Consider the following 19817-nt stretch of genomic DNA (forward strand, 5'->3'; position numbering starts at 1 on the left):
CGGAGCAGCAGAGGGCGGCGCAGAGGAGAGGAAGTTGGGACGCCTGTTCAGCAGCCCTCCGACTGCCCCTGGCTCTGCCTGCCTTCCCCTGCAGAGGGGCTGTGCTCCACAGCCCCAGGACTGGTTGGGGGGCCAGGCATGGGGCCTTCGGGAGAGCTGGCCTGGGCCTGCCCTCCTGGACAATGTCAAGAGCAGTGCCCATGCTTGACAACCCACCCCTCCACCCAGATGAACAGAAACTGCTGGAACAAAACCTCAGCAGAGTTAGGGCGGAGCTGCCATCAGACTGAAGCTGACCCACTGCGGGATACACAGTCTAGTCCTTCCCCCACCCCCATCCCCACCCTTCTTCTGGCCCTTCTCCTTCAGCCACTGGCTAGACAAACCCTTGCCCACTTGGCATCTCCTGTCCAGTCTTCAGCTAACTCCTCAGGTACCGTTTCAATATCAGAGGACCTCTGTAATGATCAGTTACCCAGACTGTCCCAGAAAGTGGTTGTGAGCCCGCCCCCCACCATCTGTGGGAGTGGGTAAGCCCAGGCTGAAAAGTCAGGGGTTGGAAATTCTCAGGAGGGGAGTCCTGTGCAAGGACAGGCTGCGTGACTCCCAGGAGCAAAGGCACCCCCCCCCCCCGCCCCCGTCAAGCAGCGGAACTGCTGGGGGACGGGCTGGCCTCTCCGAGCTGGCCTTGCCCAGGTGCGGGAGTAAAGGGAAAGGGAACAGTGTTTATTTTTCAGATCCTACCTTGTGCCAAGGACGGTTCCAGATTCTCCTTCAAAAGTTATCTCCCGTTTTCCTCACGGTCTCCAGAAAAGCAGATCTTTTAACATCCATTTCACCGTAGACACGCTGAGGCGCGGAGGGACTCGGTGACTCTCCATGGGCCCTATTCCTCTCGTATCTGAACCCACATCTGCCCGACCCAAGCCTTACCCTTCCCGCTTTTCCTCCCCGATACCTCCTGGCTGGCCTTGTCCATCGGGAGCCCCTCCACCAGCTCACACCTGGTCTTCACTCATCTGAATCCTGCCCCTGCTCGGGGTCTAGATCACGTCCCACACCCCGGAGGAGCCCTGCGGCCCGGCTTGGCCTATAGGGATGGCCCTCCTCCCAAATAATTAAAGGGACAGAGACTGGGTTTCGGACGTGGGAATAGAGGGAAGGGTGCACAGGAACGAATGGAAATCATTAGAGCAATATCGTAGGAGTCAAGATTAAAATGAACTCTAAGATGAGTGGGCTTTCGTTTTAAAAACAGGTGAGGAGGCAGTCAGCGCATCTTGGCCCCGCTTCTTCCTCCTCAACACAGATGGTACCAGACCCGGATGTCCCCTCCTCTTACGTCCAGCGGGACGAGAAGGGTAAGCTCGCAGGTTCAGAAATCAACAAACATGTCATCCACACATACCGAGTGCCTACCACGTGCTGTGTCCTTTATACACTCCGTTCATTTAATGCCCAGGACAACCCCATGAGGTAGGTGCCCTCACCTCCATGGTACAGATGAGGAAACTGAGGCACAGAAATGAAGCACCCGGCCCAAGGGACACAATCTGTAAGTGCTAGCCAGAGCCAGCACCTAAGCCAGCTCGTGTCACTCTGGAGTCTTGAGCTGTTTCCATCCCAGGCAACTCCGCTTCCACTCCTCCACCCTCATCCCCACCTCAGGGCAGAGCCTCTGAGCACTCAGGAGAGCCCGGCCCAGGCGGTGGGGGCTTCGAGAGAATGGAAAGACTTCAGCTTCTGTTTCTAACCGCTCAGGCCCGGGGGGTGGTCTGATTTACCCTGGATGTGAGGGAGTCAGAGGGCCTTTCCCATGACGGGTTCTTTTGTCCTCTCCAAAATTCATCCGTTGACTCCTAACCCCCGGCAGGAGGGGCCTTGGTGGAACCCTCAGGAACGGGACTAGCGCTCTTATAAAAGAGGCTCCAGAGAGATCTCTGCCATCTTCTGCCACGTGAGGACAGTGAGAAGGCACTGGCCGAATCAGGACAAGACCGTGAACTTCACCAGAATGTGACCATGCCAGCACCATGGGCTTGGGGTTGCAGCCTCCAGAATGGAGAATCAGATGTCCTTTGTTCATAACCTACCTGACCTGTGACATTGTGTTATAGCAGCCCAAATGAGCTAAGACGGGAAGCCCTGTGTGCTTGGGGCTAATAAATGTGCAGGTCACCATGCCAACTCTTGAATGACCTCCATGGTGACCACATAACCTGGCTTCTCCCGAATGGACCTAGCTTCTGGCATCTCATTGGTCACAGCAGGTGAGGCTGCATGTCATGTCCTTTGGGCCCCCTTGGGCCACTTGGCCTCCCTCAGGAGCCTGGCGGAACCCTCAGAGGACTCCCATTTCAGGAGCTGGCTGGACGCGCCCTCACTCCCTGAGCTTTGAGTGTAAGGGACCAGAGACCGTAACACGTCATGGGCAAGTGCAGGTGCTGGGGCAAGGGCGACTGCAGGGCCGGAGTGGGGACTGTGAACCAGATAAAGTGGGCCGGCAGGGGTGGGGGACGTGGGAGCTTGTCCCCTCTGGGCCAATTTTGGACCTTTTGACTAATACTGCTCATGGCTCCACTGTCCACTTCCCCGGGGGCCACCCAAGGCAATGTGACAACTGGAGGTGTAAGGTCCTCTTCCAGTCCAAATTTCCAGCCCCATGTGTGCAGGTGAATATCTCTTCCAGGGGCCTATCACCCACACCTGTAGCCTTCATTTTTCTGTCTGGTTTGGGGGTCTGAAGGGCTGTGGATTCAGACCCCCCCCATTCCTGCCCCATTCCTGCCTCTTCACCTGCCCACAGCTCACACTTTGCTGAAGTAGGTGGCCACCTCCTTGCGTGGAGGCCGAGGCTCGCCCCCAGCCCAGCCATTGCCCATCAGTGGCTCCTCCTGGCCCAGCCGCAGGGGTGGCTTGCATTTATGCCAGCTGGTGAGCAGCCTGTTCATGGCTCCTTGATCGGTGATGCCTCGAAGCTTCTCCCTCTCCTCCTTGGCCCCTTCGGTGGTAGCCAGGGCAGCTGAGTCGGCTGGGACTGTAGCCAGCACCCCATGGGTGTGACCCAGCTCCAGGTCATGGTTCATGGCCTCAAAGAACTGCTGGATACAGACCTTGGCAAAGGCCTTGGCGTGCTCTGTGCACGTCTCATCGAAGAGCTTGCGCTCAATGTCGATGTAGTGGGACCAGTACTTGCTTTTGAGGAAGGCAGCCTGTGTAAAGCAGGGCCTCACAGACCGCACAACAAATGCCAGCAGCGTGGTCAGCAGCACAAAGGACCAGCCCAGTGCCTGCAGGGGAGAGAAGAAAGAGTCAGCCAGGCCCTGGCTGGGGTGGTTCAGTTGGTTGGGTGTTGTCCTGCAAACTGAAAGGTCGCCAGTTTGATTCCCATTCAGGCCACATGCCCGGGTTTCAGGTTGGATTTTGCCCCAGTCAAAGTACATGCAAGAGGCAAGCAATGAATGTTTCTCTCTCACATCAATATTCCTCTCTATCCCTCCCTTCCTCTCTCTCTAGAACCAATTTAAGGGAGAAAAAAGAGGGAAAGGAAAGGAAGAGAAGAGAAGAGAATTGAAGAGAAAAGAAAAGAGGAAGGAAAGGAAAAAGAGAAAGGAAGGAAAAGGGTCAGCGGGCACTGCTCTCTGGCATCCCCCGCCTGCCTGCACCCCGACCCCATCGCACTCTGCGTGTCAGAGGAAGTAAAACTGGTGCAGGCGGGCTCCCAACACACAGCAGTGAACCAGGAAGCCCCTGGAGGTAGGCTGCCTGAGTCTGGGTCCTGTCTCCACTACTCACCAGTTGACCAGGAGTACGATGCCTCAGCTTCCTCACCTGTAAGTGGGGCTGGTGACTGTTTTCAGAGGGCTGCTGTGGGGCTAAATGTAATATTAAACTTAGCACGGTGCCTGGCATGTAGTTAGTGCTCAGTATCTGTTAGCCACTATAATTATGCCAATAGGCCCTTGCTGACCAGGCCTCTTCCTTCAGGGAGCCTTCCTTGACCACCCCAGGCCATAGCAACCCTTCCTCCTCTGAGTTCTCTGTCTCTGCCTTGTCTCCTTGTCTCTGCTACCATCTGCCGTTCAGTCGCCTGCACCGAGTGCCTCCACTCTGAGGGCTCTGAGCCAGGCCTCAGGGTCAGAGGGACACGTCAGACAATCACCCGAACTTTGTGCTGAGCAATACTGAACGTTCAGGTGCTGCCTCTGTTCTGTCAATCACTCCCTGTGGGGCCCAGGTCAGGATGCTCCCCCAACCTGTGCTTCCGGGCCCGCCCCCAGCTGCACAGAGAAGCGTTTGGCCAGACCAGAAAAGCGGGAGGCAGAGCAGGCCCAAATGTCTACGATGGGTCTGGCAGAGCAGACGTCAAATGGGGAGCTTCGGAGCATGTGTTACGGGGGCAGGGAGCACCCCCTTCGCTGCTCCCTGCAGATGTGTGGGCCCTGGGGGGCTGGATCTCCTGAAGTTTCAAATGAAGCTGGAAATCTGCTTTTTATGTGAAAATTTCTGGCTTTTAGGGGATGCCAATTAATTCTAAAATTGAATTTTTAATTCGACCTCTGAAGGCCAAGTGAAATACGTCTACAGGCTGGGCAGCCTGTCCTCTGGGAACGCCTTTAGATTGTGGTGCGATGTTCAGGGAGGTTGGAGGGAAAGACGGGCTCACGAGGGCGGGCCTTTGCTTGGTGTCGAAGGAGCCCGCTGAGCAGCCACTTCGTACTCGGAACTCCTTTCTCTTTCTCCTCGTGTGTCCTTCTCCCTCCTTTCCTTCCTGTTTTTCTTTTTTCATTTGGCCCTCCTCACCAAAGGAATAACCGGTTTTTAGCAAGTTGCCTCCTAGTACCACAAATGCACATCTAGGTAACCCTCCTCACTTGGATAGTTTAGCAGGGAGATAATAAAATCTTGACACTAACAGTGAAAAAAAAATCAGGTGGACGGACAGCTGCCCCAGGCCCTGACACCTGGATGGATGATGGGGCAAGTGCTCACAGGACAGGAGCACAGGTTTGGGAGGGAATCAGAGTTTGTATCAGACACTCAGAGTGAGAGATTTGCGTGGGGGTCTGGCAGTGGCACAGGCCTCCAGGAGACAGTTCTGGGCTGGAGAGAGGGAGCCGGGTGTCTGGACCCGCTGGAGCAGAGTGCACACGTTTCTCTCTCCCTTGCAGGGCAGGCCCAGCCCCAGCCCACTCCCCTGACAGCCTCCGGCCACGGGCTGCAAGGGCATGCGGCCCAGGTGGCCCTCTGCACACTGCAGTGACTGCAGGGAGGCCTGAGGGGCTCAGATGGGTGAGTGCCCCAGAGCGGCAGAGGACTCAGGAATGAGGCCGGGAGACCCGTGCACTGGATTTCCCTTCCGTGGGCTCTCGAACCCTGCCTTTAAGGAGTATCCCAACAGCGCGTGCCCCTCACCCATGCCCCCTGTTCCAGGGGCACCTGGACCCTCAGCTCCCACTCTCCAAACAGGGAGGTACCATCTGGGGGCATTTGCCAGGGAAATGTACCCAAATGTCCCAGCCACCCACCGGCATCACCACGGCCCGGGCCTAGAAGAGGGAAAGGATGCAAATTCCCCCAGGCTTCTGAGCTGGAGCTCAGGGTGGAGGATATGGTGCTGGCTGCACCACTGGGTCTGCTCTGGGGACCTCAGGACAGGGCACAGGCCTCTGGGCTTAAGTAGCCGTAGCACTTTCCCCAGGTGGCCCTGATCTGAATGAGGACACATGGCCTTCGGAAGCCCCTGCCCCACAGAGTTCTACTTGAAGGGGTGCCCCATTCTGTTGGGGAAACAACTCTTCTTGAGGAGGCCCCATTTTGAGAGGTGGGGAATTAGGGAGACCCAGGTCTGTGCAAGGACATCTAGCCCAGGGCCACCAGCCCCCTCACCTGGGAGATGCAGCGCAGGTAGCGAACGGCCACCTCACGGGCCAGCAGCCAGTCACCATCATAGATCTCCGGACAGGGCACCCGGGCCAGCAGGCGGGCGAGCTCGGTCGGAGGCAGGCCAGGCACCAGGCTGCCATTGCCCAGCACAGTCACGGGCACGGCAGTGCAGAAGGCACAGAGGAAGCACTTGCCATCGAGCAGCGTGACAGCCACCCAGACGACGGGAGCAATGAGCGCGCGCTGGGCCATGGAACAGAACATGTAGCGGAGCACGGCCGGGTCCTTGGCCCGGCGGCCCGGCGGCCTCTTCCATTCCTCGGCCAGCATGGACACGTTGTTGTTCAGGACCAGGCCGAGCAGAAAGAGCACCAGGGGCGGCACCAGCATGATGCCAGTGCTGTAGGCGGCATTGTAGCCAGGCAGGCAGGGGCAGTTGAAATCGAAGGCTGAGTATATCTGGGCGCTGGCCAGGGCCATGATGCCGCAGATGCCGTTCATGAAGGACTCCTGGTTGGACTGCAGGAACTGGAAGACCATCCGGAACTTGTCCATCGCGCCCCCCACGAGGCTTGGCGGCCCCCTCCCACCTCACTGCTGCCCCCAGGATGGGCCCTGCAGCTCACTGGGTGCGCACCTCATGGCTGCGATGGGCAGAGCTCAGGGCAGTGCCTGAGGTCACTGTGTTTGAGGAACCTTCTAGTCAGGTGCTGGCTGAGAGGCGCAGGGTAGCCAATCCTGTGGGTGTAACCAGGGCTCTGCCCCTCCCCTCCTGGGCCTCTCTCTCCATGGCCACCTCCGGCACAGGGAAACTACCAGGGCCACACCCGATGGGACCAGTTATGGGTGTGGGAGGAGGGCAAGGAGGTTCAGATGCAGGGGTGGAGTTGGGGACGATCCAGGGCTGCTGCAGAGGCCGAGCTTCTGAACCTTGCTCCCCGGGCTCCTCGGAAGCACGTCACCCTCCTTCTGTCCTTCCCACTGGGTCTTCCCTCCGTGCTGTATCAGGTTCCAAGAGGACCCCTCCATGAGTACAGACAATGATGGTATGATGATGGAGTGATGACAATGAAGGTGGTGCTGCTGTTGCTGATGGTGATAGTGGTGGTGCCAGTGATGGCAGAGTTGGTGTTGGGGATGGTGCTGGGGGAGGTGACAGTGGTGGTGGTGGTGACGGTGGTGACAGCAGTAATGGGAGTGACTGTGGTGATGATATTGTCACAGCGGGGATACGGTGGTGGAGGTGGCGGACGCAATGCCACTGCAGCATGGCACAGAGGGAAAAGCCCTGAATTGGGAGCCAGAGGGTTTATATCTGAGAGGTGCCCGGGTCCCCTCCCTACTGGGCAGGGAGCTATGGCCTGAGGGCCTAATGCAGGTGCTTTTCTGTCTGGTTTGCTTCTGTCTCCATGGGTGTCTGTGTGTTTGCAGACTGTGGGTGAAAAACCATCTCCTGGCCCCGCCTCCTACTTCTACCCCCCCAGATTTACAGATAAAGGGGTGGGATGGAGGGGTTTCATGCCTGGAGCTCAGGTCTCCAGACTGTCTCTGGGAACCAGGCCAGGGCCCCTCCCATCAAAGTGGAAGGAGCTTGAAGGGCTGCCTTTGATGCCCACCAGTTCTCCCAGAAGAGCAGGTTGGACCCAGCTCTGACCAGATGGCTCCTGTCTACCGTGAGAGTGTGGGGCTGGGCCGACGCAGCACCAGAGCCTGGCCGGCTGCCTCCACCGGGCCCACAGGCCCGTGCGTCCCTGTGCGTGCGCGTCCTGGCTGTGGCTCGGGGCCTCTGTACATGCGTGTCTGCGTGTGTGCACATAACCACGTTAGTGGTCTGTGTGTCCCTGTGTGAGCAACCAGAACTTGCACTGACCGGGCCTTCCCATGTCAGGCCCTGTGCCTGCACTTCACATGCACCGCCCTGCGTGACCCTCGTACAGCCCTGTGGAGTGGGTGCTGTGGTCCCCACTTCACCAAGGCGGGGGCTGAGGCTCAGAGAGGTTGAGTTACTATCTAAGGTTTACGCGGGCTAGGTGGGAAGAAAGGGCAGGAGAGTGTTTTTTGGCCTTTTTCTTCCCGCTAAATCAAGTTCTCCTGTTCTCTAAACCTGGGTGGGGAAAGTTAGTGTCACGAATAGGAGACAGGTGGAGAAGGATGGCGCTCTCTTCAGCCCTCAGGCTGGGCCTGGGGCAGATGGAGCCCCTAGGCTGGTGGCCTCTGGAGGACCGTTTTGGGGGCTCCCAAAGGGGCACCCACAGGGTGGGAGCAGGATGAGGGAGGTCCATCTAAGGACACGCTGCAGTGTTGATGTGCAGGTCTGAGAAGGGGTCCGAGCTGCGGCAGAGCTGAGTGCAGTCCGGGTGGGGAGGTGCGGGGGCCTGGGAGGAGGGTGCCTGCAGGGAGCGGCCTGGAGTCTCTGTCTTCTCTGGTGGACACTACTTGTAGCCGCCGTGCCCTGGCTGGCTGCACGGTGCCCGCCCTCACCACATACACACTCTGCACAAATTCTGACTTCAGTGTTATCTTGAAATCCTTGAAATGAAACGGTTTGATTGAATCCTAACTATTCTCATTACTACAGGAGTGCTGTTTACAGTTACTGAAAGTAAGGGATGAGTGCTGGCGTGTTTACATGCCATTCAGACTGCTTACACTTTTGAGTGGTTGTTACCGTTAGTTTTAAATGTATCACCTTGGGCCAAATCTTCCGAGGGTGGTATTTATCAAACATTTGAAGGGATCATTACTAAGGAGCGTGGAGGGGCTGGGTGGTGCGTGAAGAGGGTCAAAAGGTGCAAACTTCCAGTTACAAAATAAACAAGTCTTGGCATGTAAGGTCTAGCATGGTGATAATACTGTATTGTGTGTTTAAAAGTTGCAAAAAAGTGAACCTTACCAGTTCTCATTGCAGGAAAAGAGTGTGTAACCACGTGAGGTGAGAAATGTTAACTAGACTTACTGTGGGATCATTTTGCAATATAAACACATATCAAATCATTGTGTTGCACACCCGAAACAGAGCGTTATATGTCAGTTGTATCTTGACTTCTAAAAAAGAGACTGGAAGAGGATCTGCTGTGGTCATTTCAAAATCTGATATTAAAAAATCAAGAGCTCACTGAAGTCAGCTCAAGTTTCTTGCATTAAGAAGCCTGGGAGAAGCCCTGGCTGGTGTAGCTCAGTGGATTGAGCACGGGCTTGCAAACCAGATAATCACGGTTCGATTCCCAGTCAGGGCACATGCCTGCGTTGCAGGCTGGTTCCCTGCAGGCCAGTTCCCAGCAGGGGACACACGAAGGGCAACCATACATTGATGTTTCTCTTCCTCTCTCCTTCCCTTCCCCTCTAAAGATAAATAAATAAAATCTTAAAAAAAAAAAAAAAGCCTGGGAGACTTCCTTTGGATGTTTTACACCAAAACAGCATTTGATATCTATTCTAATACTTCACACTACATTTTTTCTTATAATCCTATAAGATAAAGAAGGTGCGATAGTTTTTTTCCAAAAGCTCTGTAGAGATGTCTCCAAAGTCCCTCTGTTTGCCCTGGTGTTGCGTGTCAATCGATGTCTCTAAGCACCAGCATGTGGAGGTTAGGGACCTCTGCCTCTGAAGAGTGTGTGTGGGGGGACCAGGGGTGGGTGCAGTGGGGGAGACCAAAGGGATGGCATCTTGAGCAGCAGCTGAGGCCAGAGCAGTGTCAGTGACCACAGAAGGGACACGAGCTGCTAGCGGGAGGCTCCTTAGCTGCCACCCCTGCACCTGTGCTGTCCCCTCCTGGAGCACCATCCGCCCTCACTCTGCCCACCCAGATCCACCTCGATACCCTGCCCATTAGCTCAGTGTTTCCTTCACTGAATAGTCAACTTTCTTAGCAAGGAACCATGTCACAGAGTGGATAAGAGTAAGGTAATTAAGGACCTGGGTTCATGTCTGTACCCTGCCACATACTATCCGGGGACCTTGGGCAAGTAATTTAAACTTTGGGTGCCACAGTCTTCACATCTGTGAAATGGGGAGGATAAAGAGTTTACCTCTCCGGTTGTCTTGAGGATTCAGTGAGTTCAGCATGGTGCCAGGACTACAGTGAGCTCTCAGTAAATGATTATTATAACCTGGTGATAGTAATAATTGTCATTACTATCAAAAGCACCTGAGCTTTTCTTTGAAAATGTGTGTTAGTTTCCTATTGCTACTGCAAAGAGCCCCACAAATTTAGTGGTTAAAACAACACAAACTTATTCTCACACTTCTGGGGGTCAGGAGTCTGAAGTGGGACTCAGTGGGCCAAGAACCAAGGAGCTGGCCGGCTGTGCTCCTTCTGGAACCTCCTGGGGAGAATCCATTTCCTGGCCTTCTCCAGCTTCCAGAAGACAGACAACCGCATTTCCTGGCTTGTGGCCCCACATCACTCCAGCTTCTGCCTCCATCATCATATCTGGACTCTGACCCTCCTGCCCCCCTTTTATAAGGACACTTGTGGTTACATGGGACCCCCTGGGTCACCTAGGAGAGTTTCTCCATCTCCAGATTCTTAACGCAGACACATCTGCGAAGTCTCCTGGGGAGGTCACATTTGTGGGTTCTGGAGATGGGGAGGCGGACCTTGGGGGCCCCTTAGAGCATCTGCTCCAGGAGAGGGCTCAGCATGTGCTTAGCAGTGCTATGCGTCCGTCTCCACCTCTCCCTGCAGCGTGACCGGGTGTAGATGGAAAGAACGCAGGATGCCGCCACCCGATGCAGCAGCTATGGCGACAGCAAACCCACCCACAACCTCCACGGTGCGATGTCCACGGGGCCCTGTGCCTCCGGGCCTCAGGAGTGCTGTCCTGGTACCCGCCCCAGTGCCGGAGGAGTCAAGTATCATGAAAAGCAGCATGCAAAGGGGGCCTCTGCGGAGCGGGTGCCGGACATTTAGGAAAATGTTCAATTTGCGTAGAAGAGCAGCAGTGTGAGGCGCTGCTCTCCCCCAGCTGTGGGGGGAGCACCCAGAGAGCCGGGCAGCGGAGGAGGCAACAGCCATCGGTGAGATGCAGCTGCCTGGGCAGCTCGAGTATTGTCAGGCTGTGTTAGCAGAGGTATTAGGTCTTCACCTAAGAAGGACGTAGGTATTTGTTGAATGAATAAATGAAACATGTGCTGCCCCTTTCCCAACTCTTTGTCTTTGTTCTTGCTGGTTCCTCCCTCGAAGTGCTCTGTCCCACGCCCCCCACTCCCCCCCCGTCTTCTCCGCTTGTCAAAATCCTCCCCATCCTCTGAGACCCATTCACACCAGGCCTCCTCAGATCCCCCAGCTTGGAGCCATTATTCTCCATGCTAAGTCCCCATAGCATCTGGCTCGCCTCTATCACATGACATACAGCTTTTGCTTGGGACGATAATGATTTCCGTACCCACCACTGCCTGTCTCCGTGAGACAGCGAGCTCCCTGACCGCAGGCTCTGTCATCTGTGTAGGTTCTCTTCCCCATTCCCTGCTATAGGGCTGTCCATGCAGTAGGTGCTCTGTGAGGGCTCCATGCACAAAGGCGAGAGTATTGATGGCCGTCGGTGGCTTTTTACTGGTCCAGATGCTGCATCCTTGCAGCCCAAAGGGAGGTCCCTGGGCCTCCTTTCCCCATGTTGGGACCTCTCCAGTGCTGACTGGGCCATCTTCAGGCTCTCACCACCCTCCCCACCCAACCTCTGCTAACACTTTGCCTGAATCTTGCCTCACCACCATGCCATTTCTGCTATTTGCATGGCCTAACCACAGCAGGGGAGGTGGAGGGAGGCTGAGCTGCAGGGATTGTCTGGTCCTATACGGTCCCTTGGCAAGAGCCCAGGAGAGCAGATGTGGCCAGCCTGATATGGAGGGGGCTGGGCTCTGGAGGGGCATCCGGGGGCCCCTAGACTGCCTCTAGGCCCTGAGCACGAGGGAAGCATGGGGCTGCACCGTTTGTGCTGAAGACCACAGTGGGGCAGAGTGTGTGTGTGGTGAGTGAGTCATCAGGGAGGAGCGAGGACCCAGAGGAGTTCACAGGCCAGACCTTCCCCACCCCTTCCTGTCAGGGCCACCAGACACTGAGTGTCAGTGGTTTGTTTTTTTTCCCCAGCAAGATCTAACCTTGGCGACTCACGGTTTTCATCCCAGAGCCAGAGCCCACAGGCACACTTGGCCCAGAATCATCTGGTTCAGTGGGGAGCTGTCTAGGTCTGCCCCCACCCCGATTTGCAGATCTGATCCTTACACTGTACACCAGGGAGACTCCTCCCCAGGGTGCCAGCTTCTCACTAAGGGTAGAGGGTAGATACCCCTGGAAATGTCTGAGGAAGGAGGCAGTCTTTTAAAGAGATGCTGAGCTCAGGGGTCAGGCCGCAGGTGGCGGGGAAGGTGGGGAGGTGAGAGGTGAGGGAGGAAGCACCTGCTAACTGAAGGCGGGCAGAGAAGCCGGGCCGACAGAGGAGCTGTACTGCAAAAGGAGCTGCACCAGGCGGGGCTGCACCAGGCAGAGCTGCACACGCAGCCTTGGTCTGCTGGACAGAGAATTGGCAGGACTAGGGAAGTCGGGAGCTGACATTCTAAAACAGAAAAATCCCTTCAACAGGAAAATATAAAACTATACATGCGCAGTAGCCAGCAAGAGGCACTAATCATCACTTTCAAGAGGCACTCAACCAGCGGAGCTCACCAGAGCCTTCTCAGAGAAGCCTGGCAGAAGCCACAGGAAACCCAACCAGAGCACCGAAAACAAATACACAGACGAAACCATCGCAGGGCTGACCCACGTAGAGGTGCAGAACAGACTCTGGAGCCAGCTGCCCGTGATCCAATTTCAGCCCTTACGTGGGTGACCCCGGACAACTCAACCTCTTTAAGTTTTCTCTTCTAAAAAATAGGGCTAACAATCATCATATTGCATTAGGTTATCGTGAAGATAAAGTAAATTAATGTACAGGGGTGGAGTCATTTTGCAGTTGTTTGCAGTTTGCAGTAAAAGTGGTTTGCAGTTGTCATATAAAAATAATACAATAAGGCCCTGGCTGGTGTAGCTCAGTGGATTGAGCGCGGGCCTGCAAACCACACGATCGTGGTTCGATTCCCAGTCAGGGCACATGCCTGGGTTGCAGGCCAGTTCCCTGCAGGCCAGTTCCCAGCAGGGGACGCACAAAAGGCAACCATACATTGATGTCTCTCTCCCTCTCTCCTTCCCCCCCTTCCCCTCTAAAGATAAATAAATAAAATCTTAAAAAAAAAAAGAATTCTGTAAAAAAATAATAATACAATAACAAATAAATACTAATACTTGAGAATAAACTCATAACTGAAAACCTACTTTTACCCACACCTGTACGTACGGAAGTTAGAACAATGCCTGGCCCACAGTAAGAACCACATACACTCGTGTTGTTGTTGTTATTGCACTATTATTATTTAGAATCTGGCACCTAGAACCCAGAACCCATGGCAGATCATTTTGGATTCCTGCTACTCAAAGGCTGGTCCACCCGCACCATCACCTGAGAGCCCGTTAGAAACGCAGTCTTGGAACTGGTCCTGGATGCGCCGAGTCCGAGTCTGCATCTCACAAAAGCCCAGCTGAATGATGAGCGTATTCAAGTCTCTGAAGCCCTGCTTTAGAGCACAGGAGTGGCTACACCCCGAAACTAGGCTATTTGTGGGGAAGGAGGCCAACAAGGGTCAGGCTGGCTTGCCTTGAGGTTCCCACAGCCTGGAAAGCCCCTGACCCTGGTCAGCACTGACCCTTGACGTGGGGACACTGCGGGGTGGCGGGGGGGGGGGGGGGGCTACACGTCAGTGTGCTGGGACAGCTTGGTACCCTGGGCAACGGTGGAGGCGCGGTGGCTGAGGCCACGCCCCCAGAGCCCCGGGGACGCCTCGAGGTCAAGTGGCGGTTTGCTGGAGTACCAGGTGCTCAGGAGATGGTTCACCTGCTCCTGGCTTGAGACTGTGCGCAGGTAGGCCTTCCCACTCCCACCATCCGTGCCCTCGGTGGGCTCTGAGATCTCGGGGGCCTCGGCTCCCCTGCTGGCCTTGCCCCGCCGCAGCCCCCAAGCCTGCATTTCGTTCTGCATGCTGGCGAAGAAGTGCAGCACGCAGCGGTGGGCGAAGTCCCGCGCATGCTCACAGCACGTCTCGTCAAAGAGCTTCTGCTCCAGGTCCACGTAGTTGCTCCAGTATCTGCGCTGCAGGAAGATTGTCTGATCAAAGCAGGGCCTCAGGCAGCGGGCCAGGAAGGCCACCACGATCAGCAGCAGCGTGATACTCCAGCCCATGGCCTAAGACAGTGGGGAGAGCAAGGTCAGGTGTGGGCATGGCAGGCACGGTGTTCCAGAGTCTCTCTCCCCATCCTTCCTCGGCTCTGTTTATCTTCCCATTTAGTCACCATCCTACCAACTACCTCCATCCATCCTCCCTTCCATTCATTCTCTCATCCTCGCACCCGTTCCTCTCCCCAGATGTCTCTCTACCCGGTCACCCAGCCAGCCATCCTCTCACCCGACTGTATATCTGTCATCTTCCTATCCAGCATCCTCCAACCATCTTTCTGTTGTCCATCATTCATCCTCCTGTCCAGCCAACTGTCCTCCCACCCATTCCTGTTCTGATACTCATTCTTCCTTCAGTTCGTGCACCCACCATTCATCCTCCCAACCTTTCCTCTGGAAACCAGAATATATCACCCCAAAGTATGCCTCTCTGACATAAAATTATTTTGATCTGAAGGCAATTAAGAACCAGCAAACATAGGAAAAACTCTCTCTACCTTCCCCTTTTCTGCCTAAAGGCAAGATATAATTCTCCTTTGTCTGGAGACGGACCCCTGTCAGCCCAGAGGCGGCACCAGAGGGTGTGCAGACAAACCTCGCCCATCAGTAGGGAGTAAGGAGCCCGTGTTTCCTCTCATGCAGGTAAACACCTTCCTACCACGTCTGCCCCTGGAAGCCTCACGCCACCTTCCTTCGTCCTGTCGTTTCTCTACAAAGGTGCTGCTCTTTGTTGAAGATGAAATATAAGCTGGAATTCTAAGTCACCACTTTGAGTTAATTTTCGGTTTACGTTTCTCCCCTGTGATGTCCACCGCATGTGATAATACACTGTTTGTTTCCCACTGGTTGATGTTTTTGTTCTCACCTTGGTGGAAACCTAAGATCGGAAGAGGTAAAGTTTTGCCTTCCCTACACTCCCATCCATCTATCCATCCATCATCCGTCATCCTTACCATCCTCACATATATTTATCCACACCGTCTACGCACCCATCTGTCCTATATCTTGGGGGAGGCAACAGGGACCAAGTGTTTTCTCTCACAGAGCTCACACTTAAGTGAGGAAACAGTTAACAGGTGATGACGGGCCATGGGCCATGCGGAGGGATTTACTGGACCTGAACGTGACTGCCCAGGGAGCAGCGAGGTTCAGGCTGAGACCCGAGGGAAGGGTAAGAGTTGTATAAGATACGAACAGTGAGCAACGTTCTAGGCCAAGAGTGAGGAACAAGTGAAAGCAGTTCTCGAGGACCGGAGCCCCTGCCTGGCTGACTCCGCTTCCTCCGCTCTGCGCACCCACAGCTCTAGGCCCCGCGTAAGACCCGAGCGGCCGCGTGGGCCGAAGCAGAGAAGCCACTCCTCTAACACAAGCAAAGACATCTCTCCTTCGGCCTCTCCCCGCACCACCCCCGCTCACCAATTTAAAATACTCGTGTGAGTATTCCACGTTCGAGGAGCACTTAATGTGCCTGATACACTTACAGCTGGGTCAGGACTTCAGCCTTGCTCTCATTGAAAATTCCACACTTTTTCCCATGAGCTAGTGAAGCCTACAGTGTTCCAGCCCGCAGGGACCGTCAAGGTGAAGGAGACCAAACCTCCCTTCATTTTTCAGGAGAAATTGAGGCCCAGAGGGAGAGTGTCATGGCTGAGGTCGCAGTCTGAACTAGATAGAATCAAGTGCATCCTGAGCACTGGTCCTCTCTACACCGCACCACAGGCCTGCGTTTGCCGCCAGCCTGTCTCAGCTCCGAAAAGGGCTGGGGTCACGTTTCTATACTCTGCAGCCCCAGCGATACTCTGCAGGTATGGTTCATGTAACTACTTTTTGGAGGACACAGCCCAGCCAGGGGCTCCGGGGGTGGTGGTGGTGGAGTCTAGAGTCTGGGCTGGGAACAGGGCTGGGCTTTGCTCCCAGGAGGATGAGCTGATACTCTGCGAAGAGCCAGGTGTCTGGGGAGAACCTGAATTTCAGGGAGGCAGGCGGTCAAGAGGGTCAGCGGTTATAGCATGTTTCAGATCCCTGCCCTGCCTCTTCCAAGCTGTGTGACTTTGGCCTAGTGAACTAAACTCTCAGAGCCCGCATTTCCTCATCTGTAAAATGGGACGATGATGACTGCACCCTCTTCATAGGGCTGTTCTGAGGATGAAATGGAATAACGCATATGAAATGCTCAGCACGGTTCCTGACACGTGAGTGCTCCGTAAAGCGTAATCAGCATTGATTCTGAGGAGTGGGAAAAGGGTGGCCAGCCCGCGGCCCACATGCAGCTCAGGATGGCTGTGAATGTGGCCCAACACAAAATCGTGTGTACCGAAAACATCATGAGATTTTTTGTGATTACGTGTCACAATGTATTTAATGTGTGGTCAGGACAACTCGTCTTCTTCCAGTGTGGCTCAGAGACACCCAAAGGTTGGAGCCCCTGGGTGGGAGGAACGTGTGTGGGGCAGACAGAGCAGTGGCCTCCAGTGCTGTCCTGCCGCCCAGCCTCCTGGGGAGGGGCCGGCTGGCTCCTGGAGGGTATGGGTGCCTGGCCTGTGTCCTGGGGGGAGTCAGCATTGCTGACCAAGTGCTCACTTCCCAAGGCCCCACACTGTCCTGTACGTGACTCACACTCCTGATCCCCCCAGGGACCACCTGCTCCTTGGTTGTGTCTCCAGGAGTGGGGAGGGGCTGCAGGAAGTCACCTGTACTCCTCAGCCCTTGGAACCCATGCAAGATATTTGGGAGGGTTAGGGAGGGTTAGGGGAGGACCTTGCAAAGTACCTGTGACAGGCACCGCAGGTAGCGAGACACCGCCTTCCGCGCAGGGCTGTCCCTGACCAGCGCGTCTTCCTTGCAGGGCACCTTGGCCAGAAAGAGCTGGACCTGGCTGGGGGTCATGTTGGCAAAGTCCAGAAACTTCTCAGGGTCCACAGAGCTGCTGAAGGCACACACGAAGCACTTCCCGTCAAGGAGGGCCAGCAGGATCCAGACGAGGGGGGCGGCCAGTGCTCTCTGCAGCACAGAGGAGCACATATACCTGGGAGCAGAAGAAGGCGGGGTCACAAAGGGTGGCTGGAATTCCGCAGCAGCAGGAAGGCTACAGGAGAGATGCAAAGATGGACTTCCCAGGAGGGCTGGGACATAGTACTCATAGTTACAGCAAGGGAATGATTCCGGCTTCCACTGCAGGGTTCCCGGCAGCACAGAGCAAGGAGGGAGGTGGGCTGGGAGCCCTGGGAGCCCCACTGGGGGCCACTGGGCAGCTGGTGTTCTTCCTGCTCTAGGCCTTGCAGCAGACTCTGCAGGTGCCCTGCCCAGCCAGGGCAGCCACAGCTTCGGTGGCGGATAGTTCCTGTTCACGTGGAGGCCTGAGGGCCTCCGACCTCAGCCACCTCAGTCTGCGTGAGGTCCAGGCTGCAAGGGGTAGAATGTTGACACCCCTCTCATCCCAAATCAACCTTCAACTCAAGAGGGACAGGCCCTGGCGAATAAATGCCCCATCTTTCTAGACCCTCAGTGGGACATGTCTGAGGGACCGAGTACCAGTTGCCCACCCATTATTGCCTTCTTCCAAGAGCCTGCTTTCAGGGGGAGCCCTAACTAAGACAGCCCTGCCCAATGTGCCTCCCTGACATAGCACCTCAAACAACCCCCATCCGGGGAGCCCACCCTCCAGCTGTGCCCAGGTGCCTCTCCTCCCGTGGCCTGCAGTGGGTGTTGGCCACAGGACAGGAGCCCAGTGGAGCTGCAACCACTGGCCCCCCAAGAAGAAGGTCAAGGGCGCACTCAGCGCCTGTGGCCCTCCCTGTGTGGCTGGATGACGGGGAGCACAGAGCCCCCAAGGAGCACAATAGAGGCTGCTTGTGCACAGCATGCAGATGTTTCCAAGTTGCGCTGTGTACAAACATGAAGTGGTGCCTGCTCTGTGTGTGCATGGCCTACCCAGTGGTGAACTATAAATCCCCTGTAGATGGTGGTGGTAGGGGGGTTCCAGCATTTTCTACAGGGGCAGTGTGTTTCGAAGAGGGAACTGAAGACTTGTCATGAAGTTACCTTCACACCCTTGAGGACACCTTCGTTGTCCCTGTCAAAGTGTAGCGTGAGGGGAGATCGTGGGTGGGTGAAACGCCACTGAGCCCTGCCAGCCACTGCCCACAGGCCTAGGGCACTGAGGCGTTTTGTGTAAAACACTAAGGGCAGCGGCGTGAGTTGTGCCTCTTCCTACCTGGGGGGAGTCAGCCAGGTCACTTCACTTCTCTGTGCCTCAGGTCCCCCGTCTTTGACAGTGGGTCCCCAGTCAGAGCGGACCCAGGGCTGAGGCGAGAATTCAGAGACCGTGCACACACACACACAGCACTTGGCAGGGAGCTTGGCACGGCATTGCCGTTCGGTGTTGGCCAGCGAGCGATTCGGATGGTTCAGCTCCATCGACTGATGCTGGTAGAGGGCGCCGACCAGCGGGAGGCTCTGAGGACTCGGCAGCACCGGCTGCCCAGAGAGCCCGTGGGAGAGCAATGCAGCCTGCAGGCCGGTCACGCCTCTCACACCACACACAAGTGCTCTGTGCGTGCCACGGGATGGCCCTTCACACGTGTGGTGAGGTGCAGTCAACCCACGGCTAGCATAACAGATGTGACGGGGTGATTCTGTGCCACTCATCTATCTCTAGCACTGGCCACAGAAAGTGTCCCTGACAGTGTCCCTGACACTGGCCACAGAAAGGTGACAAATGTCAGGAACAGGAATATCTGTTTCCAGAATGGAAACTGCAAATGGGGCTCGTGTGCTGACAATGCTTTAGTTGGGGAAAGGAGAGGGCACACTGGGGAGGGACTGTGGGGCGGGCGAGGAGCCCTGACAACACCTGTGGGGTCACTGGGGCTTGGGGGTCAGCTGGCAGTGTTTTTGTGTGTGTGTGGGGGGGCTGACAATGCCCAGGGGGTAGGCTCAGGATTTGGAGGTGCCCTGGCAATTCCCGAGCAGGTGGGGGATTCTGACAATGCCCACAGGCCTCCGGGTGGGATGGGACCGTACCTGAGGATGCCTGGGTCCTTCTTCCGGTGCCCCACAGGCCGCCGCCACTCCTCTACGATCACCACGGTCTGCCGGTTGGCAAGGAGGCCACAGAGGAAAAGGGCGAGCGGGGGTGTGAGCAGCAGGCCCAGGCCGTAGAGGGCGTTGTAGCGCGCCAGGCAGGGGCAGTTGAAGTCGAAGGAGGAGTACAGCTTGACAGTGACCGCAGCCAGCAGCAGGCAGATGCCGTTCATCACCGACTCGGAGCTGGACTGGAAGTACTGGAGAAGCATGCGGAACTTATCCATGGCTCCCGCTGGTCGGTGGGCAGTGTGGGTCGGGGGCTGTGCTGGGGGTGAGTCTGGGCCCCAGGAGCTGCTTCTCTTCCAAGGGTCTGCAGCCAAGACTCTGAGGTCTAGCTCTCCACGAAGGCTCTGATGCCCAGGCTGCTTGTCACCAGTGCCACTCCCTCCTCTCTGTGACCAGCCAGCCCAAAGCACCTTTACGCAAATAAACCCTGCCCTGTCTCTCCACACCTCCCCAGCCCATTCCCTCCTCTCTTCAGGGCGTGGGTGTCGAGGCCTGACAGCTGGCAGGGTATCCCGTGGGGGGACAGGCAAATTCTGGGTATGGTAAGGGCAAGACACTGATGGACCCAATTTA

The 19817-nt window shown here is 56.0% G+C and overlaps 2 protein-coding genes and 1 long non-coding RNA gene across 3 annotated transcripts; 1 reads left to right on the forward strand and 2 right to left on the reverse strand.

The window, feature by feature from the left end:
• The first annotated feature begins 101 nt into the window (after window positions 1-101).
• Window positions 102-4453, forward strand: LOC128627934 (uncharacterized). The gene is made up of 3 exons (XR_008392234.1): window positions 102-433; window positions 1259-2270; window positions 3517-4453. It is a non-coding gene; the product is annotated as an uncharacterized LOC128627934 (long non-coding RNA).
• CALHM1 (calcium homeostasis modulator 1) lies at window positions 2255-6441 on the reverse strand. Its single transcript, XM_037159522.2, has 2 exons — window positions 5890-6441; window positions 2255-3290 (listed from the first exon to the last, which is right to left on the reverse strand). The coding sequence occupies exons 1-2, from the start codon at window positions 6439-6441 to the stop codon at window positions 2808-2810; spliced, it is 1035 nt and encodes a 344-aa protein (XP_037015417.1). The 3' UTR covers window positions 2255-2807.
• A 7229-nt stretch (window positions 6442-13670) lies between these two features.
• CALHM3 (calcium homeostasis modulator 3) lies at window positions 13671-19462 on the reverse strand. Its single transcript, XM_037159419.2, has 3 exons — window positions 19176-19462; window positions 16923-17178; window positions 13671-14162 (listed from the first exon to the last, which is right to left on the reverse strand). Exons 1-3 carry the CDS (start codon window positions 19460-19462, stop codon window positions 13671-13673), a joined length of 1035 nt encoding a protein of 344 aa, XP_037015314.2.
• Window positions 19463-19817: the final 355 nt, after the last annotated feature.

Source organism: Artibeus jamaicensis, unplaced genomic scaffold (genome assembly GCF_021234435.1).
Source record: "Artibeus jamaicensis isolate MK-2021 breed Jamaican fruit bat unplaced genomic scaffold, CSHL_Jam_final contig_490, whole genome shotgun sequence".
NCBI classification, from domain to species: domain Eukaryota; kingdom Metazoa; phylum Chordata; class Mammalia; order Chiroptera; family Phyllostomidae; genus Artibeus; species Artibeus jamaicensis.